The 24331-nt window shown below is 44.4% G+C and overlaps 1 protein-coding gene across 2 annotated transcripts in view; it reads right to left on the minus strand.

Annotated features, from left to right (window-relative positions):
• LOC108514753 (thrombospondin type-1 domain-containing protein 4-like) overlaps positions 1 to 24331 on the minus strand; it is a 201659-nt gene that overhangs the window by 65363 nt on the left and 111965 nt on the right. For both annotated transcript variants that reach the window (XM_017851208.1, XM_017851209.1), the window contains one exon: positions 11649 to 11751. In XM_017851208.1, the coding sequence (XP_017706697.1) occupies positions 11649 to 11751 (103 nt within the window). The remainder of the gene's footprint in view (positions 1 to 11648; positions 11752 to 24331) is intronic.

Raw genomic sequence — 24331 nt, forward strand, 5'->3', positions numbered from 1 at the left:
TCTCATTGATTTAATATTGACAGTGGGTTGTTAAAGTATCCCACTATTATTGTGTGGGAGTCTAAGTCTCTTTGTATGTCTCTAAGAAGCTGTTTTATGAATCTGGGTGCTCCTGTATTGAGTGCATATATATTTAGGTTAGCTCTTCTTGTTGCATTGATCCCTTTACCATTATGTAATGCCCTTGTCTTTTTTGATTTTTGCTGGTTTAAAGTCTGTTTTATCAGAGACTAGGATTGCAATCTGTTTTGTTGTTGTTGTTGTTGTTTTGCTTTCCATTTGCTTGGTAAATATTCCTCCATCCCTTTATTTTGAGCCTATGTGTGTCTTTGCACATGAGATGGGTCTCTTGAATACAGCACACTGATGGGTGTTGACTCTTTATCCAATTTGCCAATCTGTGTCTTTTAATTGGGGCATTTAGTCCATTTACATTTAAGGTTAATATTGTTGTGTGTGAATTTGATCCTGTCATCATGATGCTAGCTGGTTATTTTGCCCATTAGTTGATGCAGTTTCTTCATAGTGTCAATGGTCTTTACAATTTGGTATGTTTTTGCAGTGGCTGGTACTGGTTTTTCCTTTCCATATTTAGTGCTTGCTTCAGGAGTTCCTGTAAGGCAAGCCTGGTGATGACAAAATCACTCAGCATTTGCTTGTCTGTAAAGGATTTCATTTCTCCTTCACTTATGAAGCTTAGTTTGGCTGGATATGTAATTCTGGGTTGAAAATTCTTTTCTTTAAGAATGTTAAATATCGGACCCCACTCTCTCCTGGCTTGTAGGGTTTCTGCAGAAAGATCCACTGTTAGTCTGATGGGCTTCCCTTTGTGGGTAATCCAACCTTTCTCTAGCCGCCATTAACATTTTTTCCTTCATTTCAACCTTTGTGAATCTGGTGATTAAATGTCTTGTGGTTGCTCTTCTCGAGCAGTATCTTGTGGTATTCTCTGTATTTCCTGAATTTGAATGTTGGCCTGTCTTGCTAGGTTGGGGAAGTTCTCCTGGATAGTATCCTAAAGAGTGTTTTCCAACTTGATTCCATTCTTCCCATCACTTTCAGGTACACCAATCAAATGTATGCTTGGTCTTTTCATATAGTCCTATATTTCTTGGAACCTTTGTTCATTCCTTTTCATTCTCTTTTCTCTAATCTTGTCTTCACGCTGTATTTCATTAAGTTGATCTTCAATCTCTGACATCCTTTCTTCTGCTTGATAGATTCGGCTATTGATATTTGTATATGCTTCATGTAGTTCGTGTGCTGTGTTTTTCGGCTCAATCAGGTCATTTATATTCTTCTCTAAACTGGTTATTTTAGTTAGCAATTCCTCTAACCTTTTTTCAAGGTTCTTAGCTTCCTTCCATTGGATTAGAACATGCTTCTTTAGCTTGGAGGGGTTTGTTATTACCCACCTTCTGAAGCCTACTTTTGTCAATTCATCAAACTCATTCTCCATTCAGTTTTGTTCCCTTGCTGGCAAGGAGCTGTGATCCTTTGGAGGCGAAGAGGCGTTCTGGTTTTTGAAATTTTCAGCCTTTTGCACTGGTTTTCCTCACCTTTGTGGATTTATCTACCTTTGTTCTTTGACGTTGGTGACCTTTAGAAGTGTTTTTTGCATGGACGTCCTTTTTGTTGATGTTGATGCTATTCCTTTTTGTTTGTTAGTTTTCCTTCTAACAGGCCCCTCTTCTGCAGGTCTGCTGGAGTTTGTTGGAGGTCCACTCCAGATCCTATGTACCTAGGTATCACCAGCAGAGGCTGCAGAACAGCAAAGATTGCTGCCTGTTCCTTCCTCTGGAAGCTTTATCCCAAAGGGAACTCCACCAGATGCCAGCTGGTGCTCTCTTGTATGAGGTATCTGTCGACCCCCAATGGGAGGTGTCTTCCAGTCAGGAGGCACAGGGGTCAGGGACCCACTTGAGGAGGCAGTCTGTCCCTTACCAGAACTCAAGTGCTGTGCTGGCACATCCACTGCTCTCTTCAGAGTCAGCAGGCAAGAATGTTTAAATCTGCTGAAGCTGCGCCCACATCTACCCCTTCTCCCAGGCGCTCTGCCCCAGGGAGATGGGGATTTTGTCTGTAAGCCCTCGAATGGGGCTGTTACCTTTCCTTCAGAGATACCCTGCCCAGTGAGGGGGAATCTACAGAGGCAGTCTGGTTATAGCGACTTTCCTGAGCTGCGGTAGGCTCTGTCCAGCTCCAACTTCCCGGTGGCTTTGTTTACACTGTGAGGGGAAAACTGCCTACTAAAGCCTCAGTAATGGCAGATGCCTCTCCCCCAACCAAGCTCAAGCATCTGAGGTCAACTTCAGACTTCTGTGCTGGCACCGAGAATTTCAAGCCAGTGGACCTTAGCTTGCTGGGCTCCATGGCAGTGGAATCTGCTGAGCTAGACCACTTGGCTCCCTGGCTTCAGACCCCTTTCCAGGAGAGTGAACAGTTTTATCTCACTGGCATTCCAGGGGCCACTGGGGTATGAAAAAAACTCCTGCAGCTAGCTGGGTGTCTGCCCAAATGACTGCCCAGTTTTGTGCTTGAAACCCTGGGCCCTGGTGGTGTAGGCACCGGAGGGAATCTCCTGGTCTGCAGGTTGTGAAGACCATGGCAAAAGTGTAGTATCTGGGCCGGAGTGAACCATTCCTCATGGTACAGTCCCTCACGGCTTTCCTTGACTGGCGAGGGGAGTTCCCCAACCCCTTGTGCTTCCTGGGGGATGCAGCGCCCCACCCTGCTTTGGCTCAGCCTCCGTGGGCTGCACCCACTGTCTAACCAGTCCCTGTGTGATGAGCCAGGTACCTCAGTTGGAAATGCAGAAATCACTTGCCTTCTGCGTTGACCTTGCTAGGAGCTGCAGACTGGAGCTGCTCCTACTTGACCATCTTGCCAGCCGCTTCTGTTCCTCTTATAAGAACACTAATCCTATCAGATCAGGGCCCTGCCCTTAAGACCTCATTTAATCTTAATTAGTTCCTTAGAGGCCCCATCTTCAAAGATGCTGGGGGTTAGGGCTTTAACATATGAATTTTAGACAGACATAAACATTTAGTCCATAGCATTCATTGTGTTGTGTATATTAGCAGAACTTTATATACCACAATAAGCTTTATTAACATAAGAAATGATACATGGGATGATAATGCCTTGGTGCCTCTCTTATACCTGGATCACCTTCTCAGTGTCCTTTAATGGCTGAGACTCTTTCCCCTGCTTCCTTAATGTAACATACTCCAAAGCTCATTTCCTAGTCCTTGTAAAACCCATTTTGTTATTCTACGTTTTCTTGAAGGTCTTATCCCCTAATCTCACCAAGGCTGATTGCAAGTGTGGGTCTACAACCCTATGATATCTCCCTAAACTTCAGAACCTTGCATCCCCAATCTCCTGTTGGGTCCCACCATTCATTCAGACTCAACATATACAAGAGCAAAACCATCATTTTGAAATGTTTTCACAAAAAAGTTGCCCCCTGGGCTTTGTCCCCAGTGATATGCTCATCCTCAAAGCAAACATGGCCTAGTCTTGCCAGGTATCCCCTGGCACGTACAAGAGAGCTCTGAGAATGGATCTTGTTGGGGGCATCCCAGATCCACCCTTAACGAAATAGAAACTGCCTCTCATTGCCCTAAGGTCTGTCCCTTCCACTCTGAACGTTCACAGTGATTATGGATTATCTATGCACAGGGGTGGGCTGTAGGAATGAGAGTGCCTATGAATAAAGTGGCTTCATTAAAATGTGAACACTCTAATTCCAGGCCCACTGGCACTTAGTCATAAGCCTCCCTCCCTCATATATTACAGTTCTGATAATATTGTCTGTGTTTTTATCTGACAGTGCCCCCCGCCCCGTCATGTCCCACCATGGTGTCTGTGTTAGTGCAGACTGCTGGACTGGTGGAGGAGTCAGAAGCATGCCTGGGGTCTTGGCCTCCAGCATTCCATCTTTGGCCCCTCAGAGCCTTAATCAAGGGGTAGATCTTGACTGAAGTGGCTCAGGGCTCTGTGGATATCAGACTGTGTGGTGGCACCTTTAATATTCTCTGAAGCAACAGCTACTTTTCTTGCAAACAACCTAATAAAAGTCACCTGGACTTAGGAGGAACGTATTCAGGGAATTTCACTGGAGCTTTCTGCCTGCTAGTCACTAGGGCCAGCCACAGATATTCCATTTCTCCTCCTTTGAGCACATAGTGGGAGGGTACCTCCCTTCCTCCTTCGTGACTTTCTTTGGCCAATGAGATGTGAGCAGAAACAATGTGGATTAATTCTAATTGAAGTTTTAAGAACCTGAGTCTGTATGGCTGGCTATTGTTAAGTCAAAAATAACAAGATTCTGGTAAGGTTGTGAAGAAAAAGGAACACTTACACACTGCTGGTGGGAGTGTAAATTAGTTCACCCATTGCAGAAGACAGTGTGGCAATTCCTCAAGGATCTAGAGACAGAAATACCATTCGGCCCAGCCATCCCACTTCTGGGTATATACCCAAAGGAATATAAATCATTCTATTATAAAGACACATGCATGTGTTATTCACAAAAGCAAAGACATCGAATCAACCTAAATGCCCATCAATGATAAACTTGATAAAGAAAATGTATATATACACCATGGAATACTATGCAGCCATAAAAAAGAATGAGATCATATCCTTTGCAGGGACATGGATAGAGGTGGAGGCCATTATCCCTAACAAACTAATTCAGGAACAGAAAACCAAATACTGCATATTCTCACTTATAAGTGGGAGCTAAATGAGGAGAACACATGGACACAGAGAGGGGAACAACACACACTGGAGCCTATCAGAGGACAGAGACTGGGAGGAGGGAGAAGATCAGGAAAAGTAACTAATGGATACTAGGCTCAATAACTGGGTGATGAAATAATCTGTACGACAACCCCCCAGGACACATTTGCCTATGTAATAAACCTGCACATCCTGCACGTGTACCCCTGAACTTAAAATAAAACTTAGAAAACAAACAAACAAACAAAGAACTTGAGCCTAGGTCACTTGTTCCCTTTCCCTACCTCAGTGAAAGCTTGAGTTGAGATACAGCTTCTACCAGCCTGGGTCCCCAGGTAAGCAAAATATACCCATCCTTACACATGGAGGGTGAACAGGAGGCAAGCTTTTGTCAAGTTAAGTCATTTGGATTTGGGGGTTGTTACTGTAACATAAGCCAGCCACTGCTGACAGATACAATCACTCTGTTCATGTCACCAGTTGGCGCCCTTCACTTTCTGACTCAGCCTCCCCTCTGGCTTTTCAATTGCCACTCTCTTTAGTTCAGCTCTCGGGGACACACAGTGCACTCAAGCTACCCAAACATAAAGCTGCCACCTATCAGTTTTAAGGATTAACACTGATACCTGATGCCCTACAGCCTATAGCAACCCAGCAAAACTCCAGTCTCATGGTGTCCAGCCCCATTACCCTTGGCATGAAAACAGGTAGAATTTTCTCCAATCTCAGCACCTAAACAAGTGGCTTCCTATGAAACTGCCGATGCTAGGTGGAATGGCTACACACACACACACACACACACACACACACACACACACACACATATATATATATATATTTGCTGTCCAAGACAAAGAGTGAAAGGGGACTGGGACAACAGGCATAAATTATCACTGTCCTGGATGAACTGGTACGCACAGGCACCCTAATTCCACTTTTGCCATCTTTACAGTAATAGGTCCTGGGCTATGAGAAAAATTCCTGGAGGCATTATCTAAGGATAGGTCACCAAATCCAGGAAATGCAATTAAAGGCTTAAGAGGAACATCTGGTAAAATTAATGTGTTTATCAGAGCGTATACTCTGCTTTTACTATTCTATGTGGCATTGCACTGAATGAGTGCAGCTGTTTCCCTAAGTAGGCACATGTGAATAGCAGTAGACATCCAAACAAAACCAAGAGCCCGATGCAAAATCCAGCCGTAAAGCATGAACACCCTGCAGAAATATTAGCAGTGTCTTCCTCCCGCCGGTCAGCCTGGGAGCCATTTAAGAGGAGGAAGGATAAAATCAAGAAAACAATCTTAGCAGCAAAAAGAATTATTTAAACAAAGCCAAAGTAAACTCAACTTCAGTGACCATAGGCTTCCTCTCTCCTTCTAGACATGTGAAAAATATCAATGTCAGTGACTATTTTAAAAGACTGCATTATTTTCTAGTAACACTTTGTAAAGAATAGCTGATTAATCCACATTAGGATGGTAATTAGTTGATTCAACGTCTCAGTGGCTTCCAGTAAAGAAGTATGCACTGATTTTGGTAGAAGAATGTTTTCCTGTCTGTCTCAATCCCCACTTCCCTATCTCCCCTTCATGTGATGTGGGTCCTCCACCACAGGGTTGGTCACATGACCTGTGCTAACCCAAGTACCCCATCCCCCAAACTAGGTTCCAGGGATGGGAACAGGATCTAAACAAGACCATGGTACAGTTTGTCTGGGATTGGAACAGTCACTAGGTATATTAGTTTTCTAGGACTGATGTAACATATCACACAAACTGGTTGGCGTCCTGTTGAACACAAACAAGAGAAATGTATTCTCTCACAGTTCTGGAGGCTAGAAATCCAAAACCAATGTGTTGGTAGGGTCACTCTCCCTCCAAAGTCTCTGGAGGAAGGATCCTTCCACGCATCTTCCTGGTTTCTGGAAGGTGCTGGCAATTCTTGGTGTTCTTTGGCTCATAGCTGCATCACTCCCATGTCTGCCTCTGCCTTCACATGGGCTGTCTTCCCCGTCTGCGTCTTCCCATGGTGTTCTCTGTGTGGGTCCCCAGTCACAATGGATTAAGGCCTATTCTATTCCACTGTGACCTCTTCTAAACTTACATCTTAATTAGATCTGCAAAGACCCTCTTTCCAAAAGAAGGTTACATCACAAGTACCAGGGGGACCCTTTCTTTTTTTGAGACGGAGGTTTGCTCTTGTTGCCCAGGCTGGAGCGCAATGGCACAATCTCGGCTCACCACAACCTCTGCCTCCTGGGTTCAAGTGATTCTCCTGCCTCAGCCTCCTGAGTAGCTGGGATTACAGGCATGTGCCACCACACCCGGGTAATTTTTTGTATTTTTAGTAGAGATGGGGTTTCACCATGGTGTTCAGGCTGGTCACGAACTCCCAACCTCAGGTGATCAACCCGCCTCGGCCTCCCAAAGTGCTGGGATTACAGGCATGAGCCACTGCACCTGGCCTAGGGGTACCTTTAATAAATCTTTTTGGGGGGTACAATTCAGCCCACAAGACCAGGTGAGAAAGTCCCTCCCAGTATGATTGCAAGCTCAAACCCACGGTAAGCCTGCTCGCCTGCCCGAGACGAAGTAAACAGAACCTAGAGATGGAGAAAGATGAGAAAGGCAGGGTCCTAATGTTACCGATTCCATGGAATGCAGCCACATCTGAATCCCAGGACACCTCTTGCATTTCCCAGTAACATGACCAACAAAATACCTTTCTGATCAAAATGTATTTAGTTTGGGTTTCTGTCACTTACAACCAAGAGTTCCAATTAATATATCCACCAATGAATAATGCTCTGTAATGTGAATTCAAGTAGTTTCCCATAATCTGGGTGGAAGAGAGAGAGGATGGAAATATTTGTGAAAAAGATTGGTTATGTGCTGATAACTAACGGAATTAAGTGGGTACATAGGAGCTTATCACACTATTATACTATTCTCCCTACTTTACCTATGTTTGAAATTTTCCAAAAAATCAGTTAAATCAAATGTTCAAAAAACAAGTTCTTTTAGGTCTCATACTTAAAGTCTAGCACAAATCAGAGGGGAAAAAATAACAGAAAAAGTAGACTCATACACGAGCCAGACAATAGCAGGCATCCACATGAAATACACGAAAACATTAGCAAAGTTTTCTTTGTGGTCTGCATAGGGCTATCAATATAAGACCTGCATCTACCAGACCTCAAGGTCTTAGACAACAACAGCTGGCTGATGGCCACCTCAGACCATGCAGAAAAGGTCTGGCACCGCAGCGTTTTTTTTTTGTTTTTTTTTTTTTTGTTTTTTTTTTTTTTTTTTGAGACGGAGTTTTGCTCTGTCGCCCAGGCTGGAGAGCAGTGGCCGGATCTCAGCTCACCGCAAGCTACGCCTCCCAGGTTTACGCCATTCTCCTGCCTCAGCCTCCTGAGTAGCTGGGACTACAGGCGCCCGCCACCTCGCCTGGCTAGTTTTTTGTATTTTAGTAGAGATGGGGTTTCGCCGTGTTAGCCAGGATGGTCTCAATCTCCTGACCTCGTGATCCGCCCGTCTCGGCCTCCCAAAGTGCTGGGATTACAGGCTTGAGCCACCGCGCCTGGCCTTGGCACGGCAGCTTCTGCTCCTGGGGAAATAACAGAACGCACACTACTCAGTGCAGTGTGGAATTCATCTTTCCCCCCAGGTAATCACAATAAAGCAGCTATTATCCACAGCCAGCCATAAAGCAAGGGTGCAGCTCAGACAAAAGACGGGGTCACTTCTTATCTAAATGTTCACTGAAAAGCATTGTTGTTCTGACACAAGAATGTATTTCATGATTTATCAAATACCCATGATTCTGTCCTTCGATGTAGGCTAGAGTCATCCCCTCTTGGATTAGAGGTTCTCTACCCTAGCTACCCATAAGAATCACCTGGGATCTTTAAAAAATCCTGATGTCCAGGCTGCACCCCAGACCAATTAAATCACAATCTCTGGGGAGAGGTCTAGGCATCAGTGTTTCTAGGAGGCTCCTCAGTGATTCTAATGAGCAACGAGAGCTGAGAACCACTGCGCTGGACAGACCTACATCTGCGAGGCAGTTGAGGCAGCTGCTCACTTTGGATACGTGCCTCACTTCTCTAAGGCATCTGCCACTATCGGTCGGAGCAAATTCACTTCTGGATCTACTCTAGTGAGTAGATCTCAATCAATCCAGAACCTTGTTCCTCCCTCTTTGTATTAGTTTCCTAGAGCTGTATGACAAAATACCATAAACTTGATGACTGCAAACAAGAGAAATTTATTCTCACAGTTCTAGAGGCTGAGAGTTGAAAATCACGGTGTTGGCAGGGCCATGCCCACTTTGAAGGCTCTAGGCAAGGATGCTTCCTTGTCTCTTCCTAGCTCTTGCTGGCTGCCAGCAATCCCTGGTGTTACCTTGTAGAAGCATCACTCCAATCTCTGTCTTCATCATCACTTGGCATCCTCTCTGTATGCCTGTGTCCTTTCTCCTCTTTTTTTTTTTTTTTTTTTTTTTTTTTTTTGAGACAGAGTTGCACTCTTGTTGCTCAGGCTGCAGTGCAATGGCACGATCTCAGCTCACCGCAACCTCCACTTCCCAGGTTCAAGTGATTCTTCTGCCTCAGCCTCCTGAGTAGCTGGGATTACAGGCATGCGCCACCACACCCAGCTAATTTTGTATTTTTTAGTAGAGAGAGGGATTCTCCATGTTGGTCAGTCTGGTCTCGAACTCCTGACCTCAGGTGATCCACCCGCCTTCGCCTCCCAACTTTCTCCTCTTCTTATCAGAACACCAGTCTTTCTAGATTAAGAGCCCACCCTACTCCAATATGAACTCAACATAACTGATTACATCTGCACTGACTCTATTTCCAAATAAGGTCACATTCTAAGGTTCCAGGAAGAATACTAATTTGGGTGGTGAGCAGGGGCAGTATTTAACCCAGTGCATTCTTCCTCACCCATATTAAGTGAGTTTTACACTTTGTCTTCACCAGAATGCATGTAAGACATAACTAATTGGGAGTACAATGCCTTTAATAAATTTTATTTTGAAATCATTTTAGATTTATAGGAAAGTTACAAAGATAGTACAAAAGTTCCTGTATACCCTTTACCCAGCTTCGCCTAATGTTAACATGTTACAAAACCATTTATAGGCTGGGTACGGTGTCTCACGTCTATAATCCCAGTACTTTGGGAGGCTGAGGTGGGTGGATCACTTGAGGTCAGGAGTTTGAGGCCAGACTGGCCAACATGGCAAGATCCCATCTCTACTAAAAATACAAAAATTAGCCAGGTGTAGTGGTGCACACCTGTAATCCCAGCTACTCAGGAGGCTAAGGCAGGAGAATCGCTTGAACCCAGGAGGCGGAGGTTGCAGTGACCTGAGATTGTGCCACCTCACTCTAGCCTAGGCGACAGTACAAGACCCCATCTCAAAAACAAAACAAAAACAAAAAACAAACCATTCATAAAAACTAAGACATTAACTCTGGTACAATGCTATTAACTAAACTATACACTTTATGCCTATTTCACCAGGTTTTCCAACAATGCCGTTTTTCTGTTTCAGGATTCAAATCAGGATACCACCTTAAATTTAACATAATGCTCTTAAAAATGAAACAGGTCAGAACCAAGCTCTATTTACAGAATCAAATCAAAACTTCACTTTGGCATCCTTCTTTTGCTCACGCTTCACCCTGCTCCCCACCCCATGTATTTGCATTCAGCTAGTTCTATGTTTCCTCTGTATATCCTTCCTGCTTGAATTTGATAGTCTCAATTTTTTAGTCAAGTTAGTTCTTAACATGGGACCACTCTGAGAATCTAACAGAAGCCATGGAGTCGCTGAGAACGCTGCACAATTTAGCATCCAATTTCAGAGCAGTCAGATACTAATCCACTTCCCTCCTCCCCAAGGGCTTCTACCTAAGTATAGAACCACCTTGCGGAGTTTGGCTTCCCCAGGCATTGATTCTGCAATGAAATCATCACAACTCACTATCAATCTCTCTTCCAAGGCAATTTCTCCAGATCCTGGACATAGTGCAGTGCTCCATACTCTGGGTCTTGGCCAACCTTAGCTGTCCCAGCCACTGCCTCAGGCTGAGGCTGAGAAGGGCTGGCTGTGCAGAGCTCTCCCACTGGGCCCTGAAGGCAGCTGGACTCCCTCTCCAGCCAACTTGGCTGTAAGCATAGAACCCCCACAAGTTCTGCTTGACCCAGCACCTCTTCTGAGCCCACTTTCTCCACGAGTGGGAAGAAATATCTCAGAATGTTAACACTTCTCAGTCCACAAGCCATGTTATCATCTGAATTTCAACAAAGAAAAGTGACTCCAGCACGCTGAGTGGGATCAACTTGCTCTACCAACTTTGGATCTTCTGTCATTTGGAAATGACGGGGATCTTGGACTCACAGCAATGCCTGCCTACTATTATCTTTGGAATCAGTATGTGAGGCCCCCTAGAGGTGAGAAACATACAAATGTACAACCCCACATGTACTCTTAAGCTCCCATACCAGCCCTTGTAGCAGTAACCAAGGAAAGGGAAACTCCATCTGCACTCACAGCTCACAACCTTATGTTTGAACCTCTTCTCCAACTGACTCCTTGAACCCTGTTCTGACCCCCTCACCCTGCCATCCTTGGATGTTGCTTGTTTCCATCAACGCCTCATCCATCTGACTCATGCTGAAGATGGTCCAGGTGTCACCTGAGCTTTGCTACCTTTGGTAAAGACCTGTGCAGGCTTCTCTTTGCCCTGGAGTCACACTTTGTCCCCTACTGACACCCCAGCCAGGATCACACCAATACCTCCAACATCAATCAGAAGTCAGCAAGAATGGAAAATAGACTAAAGTAACTTCTATGGACAGGGCTGGGTCTATTCTTACCTTCTGCAAATGGTTCCCATTCATAAAACCGGCCCATGAATGGCTTGTTGTTGTAGGATGCACACTGTACCTCCCGGATACTTCTACTGCTTTCTGGACATACCTAATAAAGCAGATATTAAATATGCAATTAGTGTCCATACTGTTCATAGCTCCAGGATACATCTCCAAACTCTGGATACCTTTCCAACTTTATTTATTTTTTATTTTTATTCTTATTTATTTTGGGGGGCACTCTTGTCACCCAGGCTGGAGTGCAGTGGCCCAATCTCGACTCACTGCAAACTCCACCTCCCAGGTTCAAGTGATTCTCCTGCCTCAGCCTCCCAAGTAGCTGGAATTACAGGCACCCACCACCATACCTGGCTAATATTTGTATTTTTTGTAGAGATGGGCTTTCACCATGTTGGTCAGGCTGGTTTTGAACTCCTGACCTCAGGTGATCCACCCACCTCAGCCTCCCAAAGTGCTGGGATTACAGGCGTAAGCCATCGCGCCCGGCCCATTTCCAACTTTAAATACCAGCCCTCTTCTACCTAAACTACTTCTACCTAAACTACTGAGTTTCTGATCATTTGCTCATAACCTGCATGAAAAAGTTTAAATGCAGATCCCTAGGTTTCACGTATGCCAACTCAATCGTTATAGGGGCAAGAAATTTTTAACAAGCTCCCCAGATTATCTTTTGCACACTGTAATTTGAAAACCACTGATCTAAACCTTCTACTCCTGACAAGTCAGTCTACTCCATTCTCTCAAAGAGGCCATCTGCTTCTGTTTGACTTTGTTCATGCCATTCCCCTTGCATGGAATAGTAGTCACAGCAGACACGTTCAGAGCCCTTACCTTTGCCAGGCACTACTTTAAACATGTTCCACATATGAACTCATTTAATCTTCACAACAACCAATGAGGTAAACACTGTAGTTTTACAGATTTTTCATGAGAGCAAACTGAGGCATGGAGGAGTCACACAGCCAGTGAGGTGTGGGGCCTGGATTTAAATGCAAGCAGCCTGGTTCCCACCAGGCTGTCTCTCATTGTCCTCCCCATCTTCTCTAAATTCTAGTTTAAATTCTGTCCCACCTAAAGCAGGAATTTCCGACCTTCTGCGTGCAAAACAATCACCCAGAGATCCTTTTGGAAATGCAAACTTCTGGATCCCTCCATGAAGGATTATTATTCAGTAAATCTGGGATGAAATCCAGAGATCTGTATTTTATCAAGTTTATCCAGGTGATTCTGATGCACTAGACTACTCAAGGAAAACATACTGCTCCCTCTGGCTTTTTTCTTCCTCATTTATAAATGGTAAATATGAGCAAAGTGTGGTATAGAGTAAATAAGTATGAGACAGAAAATAATAAGATCAGAATCTCTAATTCATATTGTGGATAAAGTATGATCTAGCTTTGTTGAACCCGAACTATACTCTAAGAGAGAGAGAGAGAGAGAGAGTGTGTGTGTGTGTGTGTGTGTGTGAATAATCAGAAGGAAAAGAAGCCTGGCCCCTGAAACATCAAACAGTACTGTGTAGAAGAAGTCTCTGGAATAAACTGCTAATAGGATAGTTCAAAGTCTTCAAGGATTTGTAGAGAAATCTACTGTATGTATCAGAAATATTAGGTCTCCTGGAAGATGAGGGACCAGAGGAAGGACTGAAAATAGGTGTGAGGGTAAACATCTCCTGCTTGATTAAGGACAGTCGCAGCTGGGGAGACTGCTGGTACAAACGTGCAGCGTGGCCATTACCCTGCTGTGGTCTGAGCCGAACCATATGGAGCAAGAAGCCCTATAAAGCAGAATATGATGGAAACTGGTAGGAAAAAACAGGCAGGGTGAACACGCAGGGTGGGCTGAGCTCTGACAATCAGTGAGAGGCAGACAGGCCGCGGAAGCCTGTCTCCTAGGGCTCTGGAAGCCAACCTGTTGGCAACCCTGAAGCTGGGCTCATGTAAGCTTCCAGCAACACCAGCTGTCTCCATGAAGGGTTTTGAGTTAACTAAGATGCTTTTCACAGCCCTTTGGCCTGAGCCAAAGTTCGAGTAGGATGTGAACAGCTGGGTGACTTGGAGAGGCCCCCATCCCTGTAGCAGTCCCCAAGTACAGCTTCGAGAAAGAAACCTTAAGGAGTTTGTTAAAAATGCAGATTCTCAAGCCTCACTCTGGCAGGAGAGTGGGGAAAAGAGCCCAGGAATATATGCTTGAAGTGCTCCTTGGGTGATTCTGGTGCAGCCTGTGCATCCTAACCTGTGCAGCAGCGATGAAGAGTCACGCCCAAGCCCCATCTCACTCACTCCAAATTACTTAACACAGAATCACAGAGTGCTAGAGCAAAAGAAAAAATCAAATCCAACCCCTTTCATTTACGGATGAGGGAACTGAGACCTGGAGATGTGGCAAGCCTTGCCAAAGGCTCCACAGTGACACAGAAGCAGAGCCCAGAGCGCTGATGGCCCACTCTGTCCATAATCAGAACTAGAGATCAGCTGCTGGGCTGCAGGTCTTTATAACAGAAACAGACCAGCACAAGCAGCTGAAGGTCCTGTTCCTCAAATAACCACACCTAAGTAAAGCCAAGGTGCTCCACAACGAGGCTGCAGCTGGAAGCCACCCTTCATTAACCTGGTGGCAGTTACTAGAACTGGAAGCTGTAGACTACAAAGACTTAGACAGTCTGCTTAACCTCTCTCTCTCAATGAGTAAAACGGGCCGGGCGCGGTGGCTCAAGCCTGTAATCCCAGCACTTTGGGAGGCCGAGACGGGCGGATCACAAGGTCAGGAGATCGAGACCATCCTGGCTAACACAGTGAAACCCCGTCTCTACTAAAAAATACAAAAAAAAACTAGCCGGGCGAGGTGGCGGGCGCCTGTAGTCCCAGCTACTCCGGAGGCTGAGGCAGGAGAATGGCGTGAACCCGGGAGTCGGAGCTTGCAGTGAGCTGAGATCCAGCCACTGCACTCCAGCCTGGGCGACAGAGCGAGACTCCGTCTCAAAAAAAAAAAAAAAAAATGAGTAAAACGGCTAATAGGCTAGACCACAAACCAATGCACATTCAGAATTATCTAGAATTGCTCAGTACTTGATAACATAAATGTCTATTTCATGACTGAGAAAGGAGTCCACAATCCATTAAGTTATCAGTGTTAAAAAGACTATGTGTGTGGAGTGTGTGTGTACATACACAGAGAGAGGTGAAAAGTGTTATCTCTGGAAGGTGACATTATAGATGTTGTTAATTTATAATTAATTGTTAGTCTATTTGTGTTATTTATTTTTTTCTGCAATAAACATGTAATATTTATGTAATAAAAGTGACAACTGGCCAGGCAGGCACAGTGGCTCATGGTTGTAATCCCCTAGCAATTTGGGAGGCTGAGGCAGGCGGATCACTTGAGGTCTGGAGTTTGAGATCAGCCTGCCAACATAGTGTAACCCTGTCTCTACTAAAACTACAAAAAATTAGCTGGGTGTGGTGGCATGCACCTGTGATCCCAGCTACTCGGGAGGCTGAGGCATGAGAATCACTTAAACCTGTGAGGAAGAGGTTGCAATGAGCTGAGATCGTGCCTCTGCACTCTAGCGTGGGTGACAAAGCAAGACTCTGTCTCAAAAAAAAAAAAGTGACAATGTATCAGAATTGAGCCCTTCCAAATACACTGGCCCTTAGCTAGCTTTGCATGTCCTTGCAGTTTAAGGTATGGCTTAATACTCCACTAATGCCCAGTTTAGGGTATGGCTTAATATTCCACTAATGCCCAGTGCTCTCACATCCACACACATTTGCCAACCCAACTTACTGTGGATCATTCAGGATATCCTGTCCCTTGGTCACCATTAAGTCATTCACATCTAAGCATAGCCCGGTTTCGTATCTAAGGCAGAAGAGCTTAACCATGGCATCAGAGGCCACCAATGGTCAAAGCAGAATCCAACCTGCAGTTGCCCAGGAAGTCACTGAGCCTAGGGAGGAGTAATGGAGGTGTTCCTGGGTAGACGGGGCATGGCCCCTGTGTGTTGACTCCAGCCAAGGACTCACCCATGAACACCAGGCCAAAACTTGCATGGCATGGCCCGTGTGTGGGGACTCCAGCAAGGACTCCACATGACGGCCAGCTGCATGGGCATGGCCCTGTGTGTGACTCCAGCAAGGACTCACATGACGCCAGGCAAACTGCAAGCCTGGAGGGCAGAGGGATGTGGCCAGAGAAATGCAAGGCTTCTTGGGCCCGGACGTGGAAGTGGGTTATTGAGGCAGCATTATGGTCTAGGCAAGGAAGGCAGAAGCCTGGACTGATGATACTGATGATGATAATGATGATGATACCTAACTTTTATTGAGCATTTATTAAATGTTAGACATTCCACTATGTGATTTACATATATTCAGCTCATTTAGTCCTCACAATAACTATTATACCCATTTTACAGACGAGGAACCCAAGGCAACAAAAAGTTAAATGAGCTGCATAAGGTCACAGGGCTTGTAAGAGGTGAAATCAAGATTTGAACCCTGACACTTTGCATCTGGAATCCATCATAGTAACCACTATGCCACGGTGCCCTCCTTGACTGTGTAGACAATAAAGTTAATTTGTGATGGGTCCTCAGACAAGAGAGCCATAACTGTGTCTTGTCTATTGTCAGGATAGGGCTAGAGGCAAAAGCTGGAATCAGTCCCTAAGGCCTGGTGAAGTGGCTGGTCTCTGCTACAAGGAGCATGGAGCTGTGGAGTGAGAAGGAAAACCAAGCAAGGCCTGGGAAATCCTGTTTCATGTCTCTTTTATAGATTACATCTGTTTGTACTTGTCATACTATTATCGGGATGTGATCTCCTCTCATTTTAACAGACTCTCTGAAGTTAAAACTGCCAGGTTACAGATCCTTTTACCCCTTCTTAGGTTTTAAATTGTTAGGTTTTAAATTGGTTGTTTCCTGATGTCATGGACTGAGTCACCTTCACCTTATCAGTAATCGTCTGTACATTACACTGTGAACTGGCCCTGGGGACAGGTTTCTTGCAGATAGCTAGCAGATCCTTTCCATGGGCAGAGATTCTTGCAATCTTCAGGCCAGAAAACTGAGACGGGGAAAAGCCATGTAGATAGAGATCAGGCTCATTCAGGATGAGACTAACAAAGTCTGGAGATTTAGAGCCAAGTAATGCCCCTAAGGAGATAACCTCCCTTCAAATGACTCCCACCCAAAAGAGGGAGGGATGTTTCCACTGGACTTTTAATGGAAGAGAAATAAAGATGTACTTTAATATGATTAGCTGACTCCTTATAAAGCAGTATGAGCCCTATCCAAAGTTCCAGCTAGACAATTGCCTGGGGTTGCTATGAGTCACAAATAGTATTATGGAAACTCCAGCTACATTTCTAGTGACCCTGGTTAATCTGAAATGACAACTGCCTGTACCCAACTTCACTGCTCGAGAGGCCACCATCAGTGATCATAAACTTACCTTTTGGTAATTAATTACTGTCATCTCCCCAGGAGATGAACAGCATCGTCTCCAATGTAGCGTGCCAAGGAACATGACCTTGAAGTCTGCCTGCGTCAGATACGCAATTTTTTTTATCCTTTCCATTGCTATGAATTCAATCAAAAGACCAGCTACCATAGCAACATATGATGTATTTAACGTCACCACAGTCATGAAACCTTTAAAAAAAAAAATAAATCTAGAAAATGTCCCTGCACTGTCATGAGAAAGTGGCTGTGTGACCTTGGGAAAAACATTTAGCTTCTCAAAGTCTAAACTACCACAATTGAATAACAAGCCCTGTACCACCTTCCAGGCCCCAATCCCCAGGGGGTTTTATGGGGATTTTTAAGTGGTAATATATTAATGTTTCCAGCTCTCTGTAATGCTCAATAAATGTTTGCTGAAGTGGAGACACCAAATGTCCACTGTGGAGAATCCAGTAGTTCCAGAAGCCGTACATGCCTGAAAACTATGTGTTCTGAGCAAACATGCCCTTCCTTCCTTTCTCATCTACAGCTGGAAAATGGGCTTGTTTTCTAGCTATAGAGAAATAGCTCCGGTTATCTTGCACATTTTTCAAATATATTTAATATCTCCTTTCTCAAATTACACAGAACAAACTCAACCTCACAAAAACCTTTGCCACCTTTCACCACAGACATTTTCCAGTCAGGGAATTAACTGGTTTGTCCAAAGAGTCGGGTAAAGGCTTTGGATGTTTTCTGTTTGTTTGTTTTGTTTTAATCTGAGATTTTCTTAATTCTCAAACGCTTTTTTTTTTCCATCCAAGGGAAGTTCATAATGTTCTCCTAGGGAGAGGTGTTTCCCTCTCATTCAATACCTACATCAAAGCCCCAAAGGATGTTAATGTGACACTAAGCCCAGCCATTCACCCAGGCCAATCTTAGATTTTTAAATATCCAAGATCCCTTCAAATCTAGGCCTATCTCAAGAGTGCTTACTTATGACTGCCTATTTATATTATTTACATATCTCTATGTCTGTAAGAAGACCTAAAAAAGAATTCCGTTTTCCCTAACTAATCAGGAAGCACATGGCAAAATGTAAACTTGTTAAAAAAGTTAGTCTCTGCAGTGTGGCCCATGCCTGTGATCCCAGCACTTTTGGAGGCTAAATTGGGAACATGCTTGAGTGCAGAAGTTCAAGACCACCATGGGCAACATAGCAAGACCCCATCTCTACACAAAATAAAAATAAGCTGAGCATAGTAGTACATGCCTGTAGGCTAAGGCAGAAGGATTGTTTGAATCCAGGAGTTTGAGGCTGTAGTGAGCTATGATCATGCCGCTGCACTCCAACCTGGACAACACAGTGAGACCCTGTCTCAAGCAAAACCAAAACCAAAAATCAAAAACCAAACCACCTTACTCTCCCAGGGAGCACACATTTCCTAGTGGCTATTTCCGGTATCACACTAATAAGACTGGCTTCCTTTCCCTCTGCTATCTGCTGAGGCAGGGTGTAAAATTCCATTCAAAGGCAAATATTCATTGCAGCGCTCCACGTGTCAGGTGTTGACAGTAATGAGGATACAAAGAAGAATCTGCCATAACAGCCTCCCTCAGGGACTTATACTGCCAACTCGAGAAAACGCATAAACAAAATGTATAATGCATGGAAAGGAATGTAGTGAATTGTTTGGACACAACATTTCTAATCTTGCAAAGGAAGGAGTTAACTGATTTTCCTAATGTTGAAAATCAAGAAAATAAAATTGTTAATATACTACATATAGCCAAAATATAAGTTAAAATAAAAAATGTGGCTAGTGTAGATCAGCAGGAGTGGAAGGAAAGGGGGTCATTTCTTCATCTTCTAGAATAAGGAGTTGATACAGAAAATTTAAGTTGATATATCGAGAAGCAGGGGTATTAATATGTCATTTCGAGTTATAGAGAGAATGAACATAAGAACAAGTTAAAAATCACTGGCTGTGATTACATCTTGAGAGACAGACTAGGATATACATGTCTTTGCTGTTCTGATATTTCTTACTCTTGTTTGTACAACTTTTTATAATCATGAAAAATGACAACTGTTAACAATTCTTGTGTATATATATTTGTGTGTGTGTGTATATAAATATACACAGGTTTATGTATACACATATGTGTGTGTGATGTGTGTATACACACGTATACATGTTTAAATATACATATACGTGTGTGATTCATGTAAATGTATATGTGTGTGTGTGTATGTATATATATACATGAAAAAGTAAGAGAATTTTCTATGGAAATTCCAAGTGGTCTGAGAAGACAGAAAGAAAAATGCTGCAAAAGCACTGATTCTCACACATATTTCCTAGATGAGGAGGCTAGTGATAAGCTCATGATAAGAGAAACTAGTGTTGAAACCCCCAGTCTGCCCATCCAGTAACTGGCCTCATGGTTCCTGGCAAGCTTTACACCTTACAGAACTGTACTCGATTCTTACTTGGCCCGTTTACTAAGTTTTTGCTTAAAATTGCAGTCCGAAAGTTTTTAGCTCCTCTTTCATTCAATATCAGACTAGAGATGGAGTAGAATTAGAATCTGCCTGCAGAGAGCACACCCAGCTAGATTTAAGATTTGGCTAACACCTTCCCCTTATTTGCACTTACTTTGGGGCAGAAACAACTACACATGGATAAATCCATTGTCAAAAGCCAGTCCTACCCCAGGGAAATTCACTGGAGAGTCATTGATACCAGAACTCATCACATCCATGTTTGCTATAAGTTGCTTTTAGCCCCAGGAGTTTCTCCCTCATAATGTTAAGTGCACTCTGTCTAAACTCAGGATGATGCCTCCTTTGGCAGCAAAGCCCCTTAAAAACTCGTAATTTTGTCCCTGCCTTGCACTACAGCCTCCCTCCTCCAGAAGAGGTCAGAGTATCAATCAGTCTCCTCTCCAGGGAGAAAATGTTGCATTCAGAGCGCCTAGGAGAAAGCGTTCAATTCGGAGTACCTAAGAGAAAGTGGGAAGAGAGACACCTAAGCCTCCAGGACAAAGGCAGAAAGGATTTTTGTTGTTGTTGTTGTTGTTGTTGTTTTAGAGACAAGGTATTGCTCTGCCCCCCAGGCTGGAGTACAGTGGTGTGATCCTAGTTCAAAGCATCCTCCAACTCCTGGGCTCAAACAATCCTCCCACCTCAAGCCTCCTAAGTAACTGGGACCACAGGCCCACACCATCAACCTCAGCTGTTCTTTAAATTTTTTGCAGAGACAAGGTCTCACTATGTTCCCCAGGCTGGTCTTGGACTCCTGGCCTCTGGCCTCAACCAGTCCTCCCACCACGGCCTCTCACAGTGCTGGGATTACAGGCATGAGCCAATTAAGCCCAACTGAGCCTGGCCAGAAAAGGGTTGTTTTTTTTTTTTCAACTGCATCCCCTCAAGCACCAGAGGAATTGAGGTTTGATTTCTCCTTCCTCTGTTGCAATCCCTATAAAAACTCTAGCTATCAAGTCTTGCAATTCAATGAGCTTCCATGAAGAAGGAACTTAACTGTTTACTCTGTTCCTTGAGTTCCTATTACTTTTAGCCCTCACTGAGAAAGTGCAGGGCTGCGGATTAATCATGGCTCCCGCCCTGTGTTGCCCCTTCACTGCTGAAGACAAACTTGCAGGTGAAGTCTTCACTCACTAGAAACACATCTGATTCCACCAAGAGGTCCTTGAGTGCCTCCTCCTTGCTCCTCAGCACTTACAGGACTGCAAAGGGCCTCCAGGACCCCTGTCACTTGCTCTTCCTAAAGCATCCTCCCTCGCCTGGATAATCCGCACTCGAACTCCACCCAAGCCAGGTTAATTTCCACTGTGTGGGAATTTGAAAGGACCTATGTGGCATGTGCAATGGCACATATGATCTACACTGTTAATGCCTTTTTATGAGTCTATCCCTCTTACTGAACTCGAGCTGCATAAGGCAAGAGGCTGCTCCCATCTCACTGTCTCCAACCACAGCCTAACATCTCACCCCACGCAATCAACGTCAATGTTATGCTTATGGACTCCAAGCAAAAGCCTTCTCTTGGGAGTACTTAAAAGACTTTGTGCCACTGCACTCCAACCTGTGCAACAGAGCGAGACTCTGTCTCAAAACACAAAACACAAAAAACAAAACAAACACACACACACACACACAAACAAGGCCGGGTGCAGTGGTTCATGCCTGTTATCACAGCACTTTGGGGGGCCGAGGTGGGCAGATCACCTGAGGTCAGGAGCTGGAGACCAGCCTGGCCAAGATGGTGAAACTCTGTCTCTACTAAAAATACAAAAATTAGCTGGGTATGGCGGTGTGCACCTGTAATTCCAGCTACTTGGGAGGGTGAGGTAGAAGAATGGCTTGAACCCGGGAAGCGGAGGTTGTAGTGAGCTGAGATCGCACCACTGTACTCTAGCCTGGGCGACAGAGTGAGACTCTATCTCAAAAAAAAAAAAAAAAAAAAAAACCTTGGACCAGATTGCGTCCACCACAGTCCACCACATACAGTCTGCTGAAGGAGAGTGTTGCACTAGCTGATGTTTGAGATTGGTGCTGGAAAAGACCATAGATTCACCATCTGTACTAGGATGTGTCACCTGAACTTCCTCATACACATTGTAGGCAAAAAAAAAAAAAAAAAATATTTCCTTATCTTTAAAGTCTACATTCAGAAATCTTACATGAATTGAACAATCTCAGAGACGTGTTGGAATGCTTAAAATTCCTAGATCACACCATAAGATAGGTCTTAATATTAAACATGCACATCGGAAGATGTAAATAACTCACTATCATGAAGTTGGTTATCTATAGTTTCAGTCTTATCACTTTAAAGTCACCATGACCCAAGGCTGATAACACTGAAACTAAATCACAGCTGAATTGTTGGGTCTCTTGGCAATCTTGTTTTGTCACTGTGTAAAGGTAAAGGAGCCTCAATCGCAGCTAACACGGGACTGAGGACAACTCTGAGCAAGTCTGATCATTTCATCCACGCATTTCTTCAGTTACCACTGAGAACCTGGAAGATGTTCAGATATGGGGAGACCTTACTTCATTCCTATCTAAAGGGGGGTATGCCAGTCCCATTTATTTCCTAACAATGTGTCAGCACCATGCCTTCCATGTGTGGCTGCCATGCCAGCTCTTCTATATGCCATCTTGTCTGAACCTGACATCAACCCTACAGGGTAAGGATTATTAGCCCACTTTACAGATGGTCCTCAGGGTGTTAAGTGACTTGCCCAAGGAAACTCAGCTCCTCTGTGTCAAAGCTTGGCATCTGTATACCTTTTCCTCTTTGAGCAGAAATACTTACATAATTGGGGCATTCATGTCCTCTCTTGATGCTGGACATCGGGGAGGACAAAGAAATGTCTACCTGAGGTCATTGACGCTGAGATGCTAGGGCATATGGGTCCATCTGGGGAGTATATAAAAAAAGCAATAGGCTGGGCGCGGTGCCTCAAGCCTGTAATCCCAGCACTTTGGGAGGCCGAGACGGGCGGATCACGAGGTCAGGAGATCGAGACCATCCTGGGCTAACACAGTGAAACCCCATCTCTACTAAAACAATACAAAAAACTAGCCGGGCGAGGTGGCGGGCGCCTGTAGTCCCAGCTACTCTGGAGGCTGAGGCAGGAGAATGGCGTGAACCCGGGAGGCGGAGCTTGCAGTGAGCTGAAATCCGGCTACTGTACTCCAGCCTGGGCGACAGAGCCAGACTCCGTCTCAAAAAAAAAAAAAAAGCAATATAGCTGAACTGAGACTACTCCCCTTAGAAAGGCCTGTTTGCAAGGCTGGTCCATGGCTGGCATCTGGGAACTTGAATCTCAGGGCAGTTCTCAGTACTCCCTAAATGACAGGAGTGGCTCACCGTGCCTAAATATAGCTTATGCTAAATATCTGATTTCTTTCTGGGAGTCTGGAATTTTGATATGTGGCAGGCAAAGGGTGCCTATGTGACCAGCCCTCAGTACAAACCCTGGGCACAGTGGGGGCTTCTCTGGTAGACAACTTTTACATGTTGCAACAAGTCATTGCAGAGGAATATAAGCAAGTCCTGTGTGGCTTCATTGTGATTCTGGAGAGCTTATGCCTGGTTTCCTATGCTCTTTGGCCTCTGTGCCTTTCCTTTAGTGATTTTGCTTTGTTTATTCAATCCTTTGGCTGTAATAAGTCGTAACTGTGAGTGTGACTATATGCTGAGTCTTATGAGTCCTCCTAGGAAATCATCAAACCCAGGAATGGTCTTGGGGACCTCTGACAGAGGGAATTTTAAAGAGATCATGGGGGTGTGGTCCAAGTCACAAGAAGCCATGGGCTTATGAAAAAAATATACACAATAATGGAACCTCTAAGGAATAACATCTCTCAATAAGGGTAAGCAGGATGTGGACTTGGGACAGTGGGGTGCACTGGGGAGGACACTATGCACATGTCACAGGGAAGAGAAGGGAACTACACCTATACAATCCCATGTCAACATGTACTTCTTTGGCCTGGGTTAGGGGCTTTATTTTGCCTTCTTCCAAAATGCCAGAAGACACCATGACCTCACAAGAAGTTTCTAGGATTCCTTGCCATTCAGTCTCCTCAGTGGTGCCATTACCCCAGCACCCAGGGAAGCACAGCTTCTACATGGGGAGAACAACCCTGCTGTTGGCAGCACAGGTCTGGCAAAAGGGGCACGCTTTACAAAAGTTAGTTAAATGCAAGAAATGCTAAGCGGGCATCAGCTCCACATGGATGCCAAATGCCCCCTCTTTTACTTTCTCCCTATGGTTTGCTTGGTCTTCAAAACTAAAAGATATATTAGTCAATGGGAGAAAGTGTTCTATATTACAAATGAGTTCATTTCGTTTTAAAAGAACAGCAATAGATATTGAGGAACAAGGGCATGTCTGACCACGAAACCAAGCAGTTCTTTACTTTTTGATTTACAAAGTACTTTCCTACCATCACCTCATTTGATCCTCAAAGCAATGCTAGGAGGTAGATACCACGACTTTTCTCTGCTATTCTCCATGACACCTACTCTGTTACAAGACAGGCAATGATGCTCAATGAAGACTTACTGGTTGACTGATCAGCAAGGGCCTTAGAAAATTACTGCTTTTAAAATTAATGATTCCTGAAGTCCGACAGTGGAAGAATAAGCTAAAAGCAACCCAGGCATTCAATGAAATTATTAAGATC

This window comes from Rhinopithecus bieti, unplaced genomic scaffold, assembly GCF_001698545.2.
Source record: "Rhinopithecus bieti isolate Rb0 unplaced genomic scaffold, ASM169854v2 scaffold_31548, whole genome shotgun sequence".
Taxonomy (NCBI): domain Eukaryota; kingdom Metazoa; phylum Chordata; class Mammalia; order Primates; family Cercopithecidae; genus Rhinopithecus; species Rhinopithecus bieti.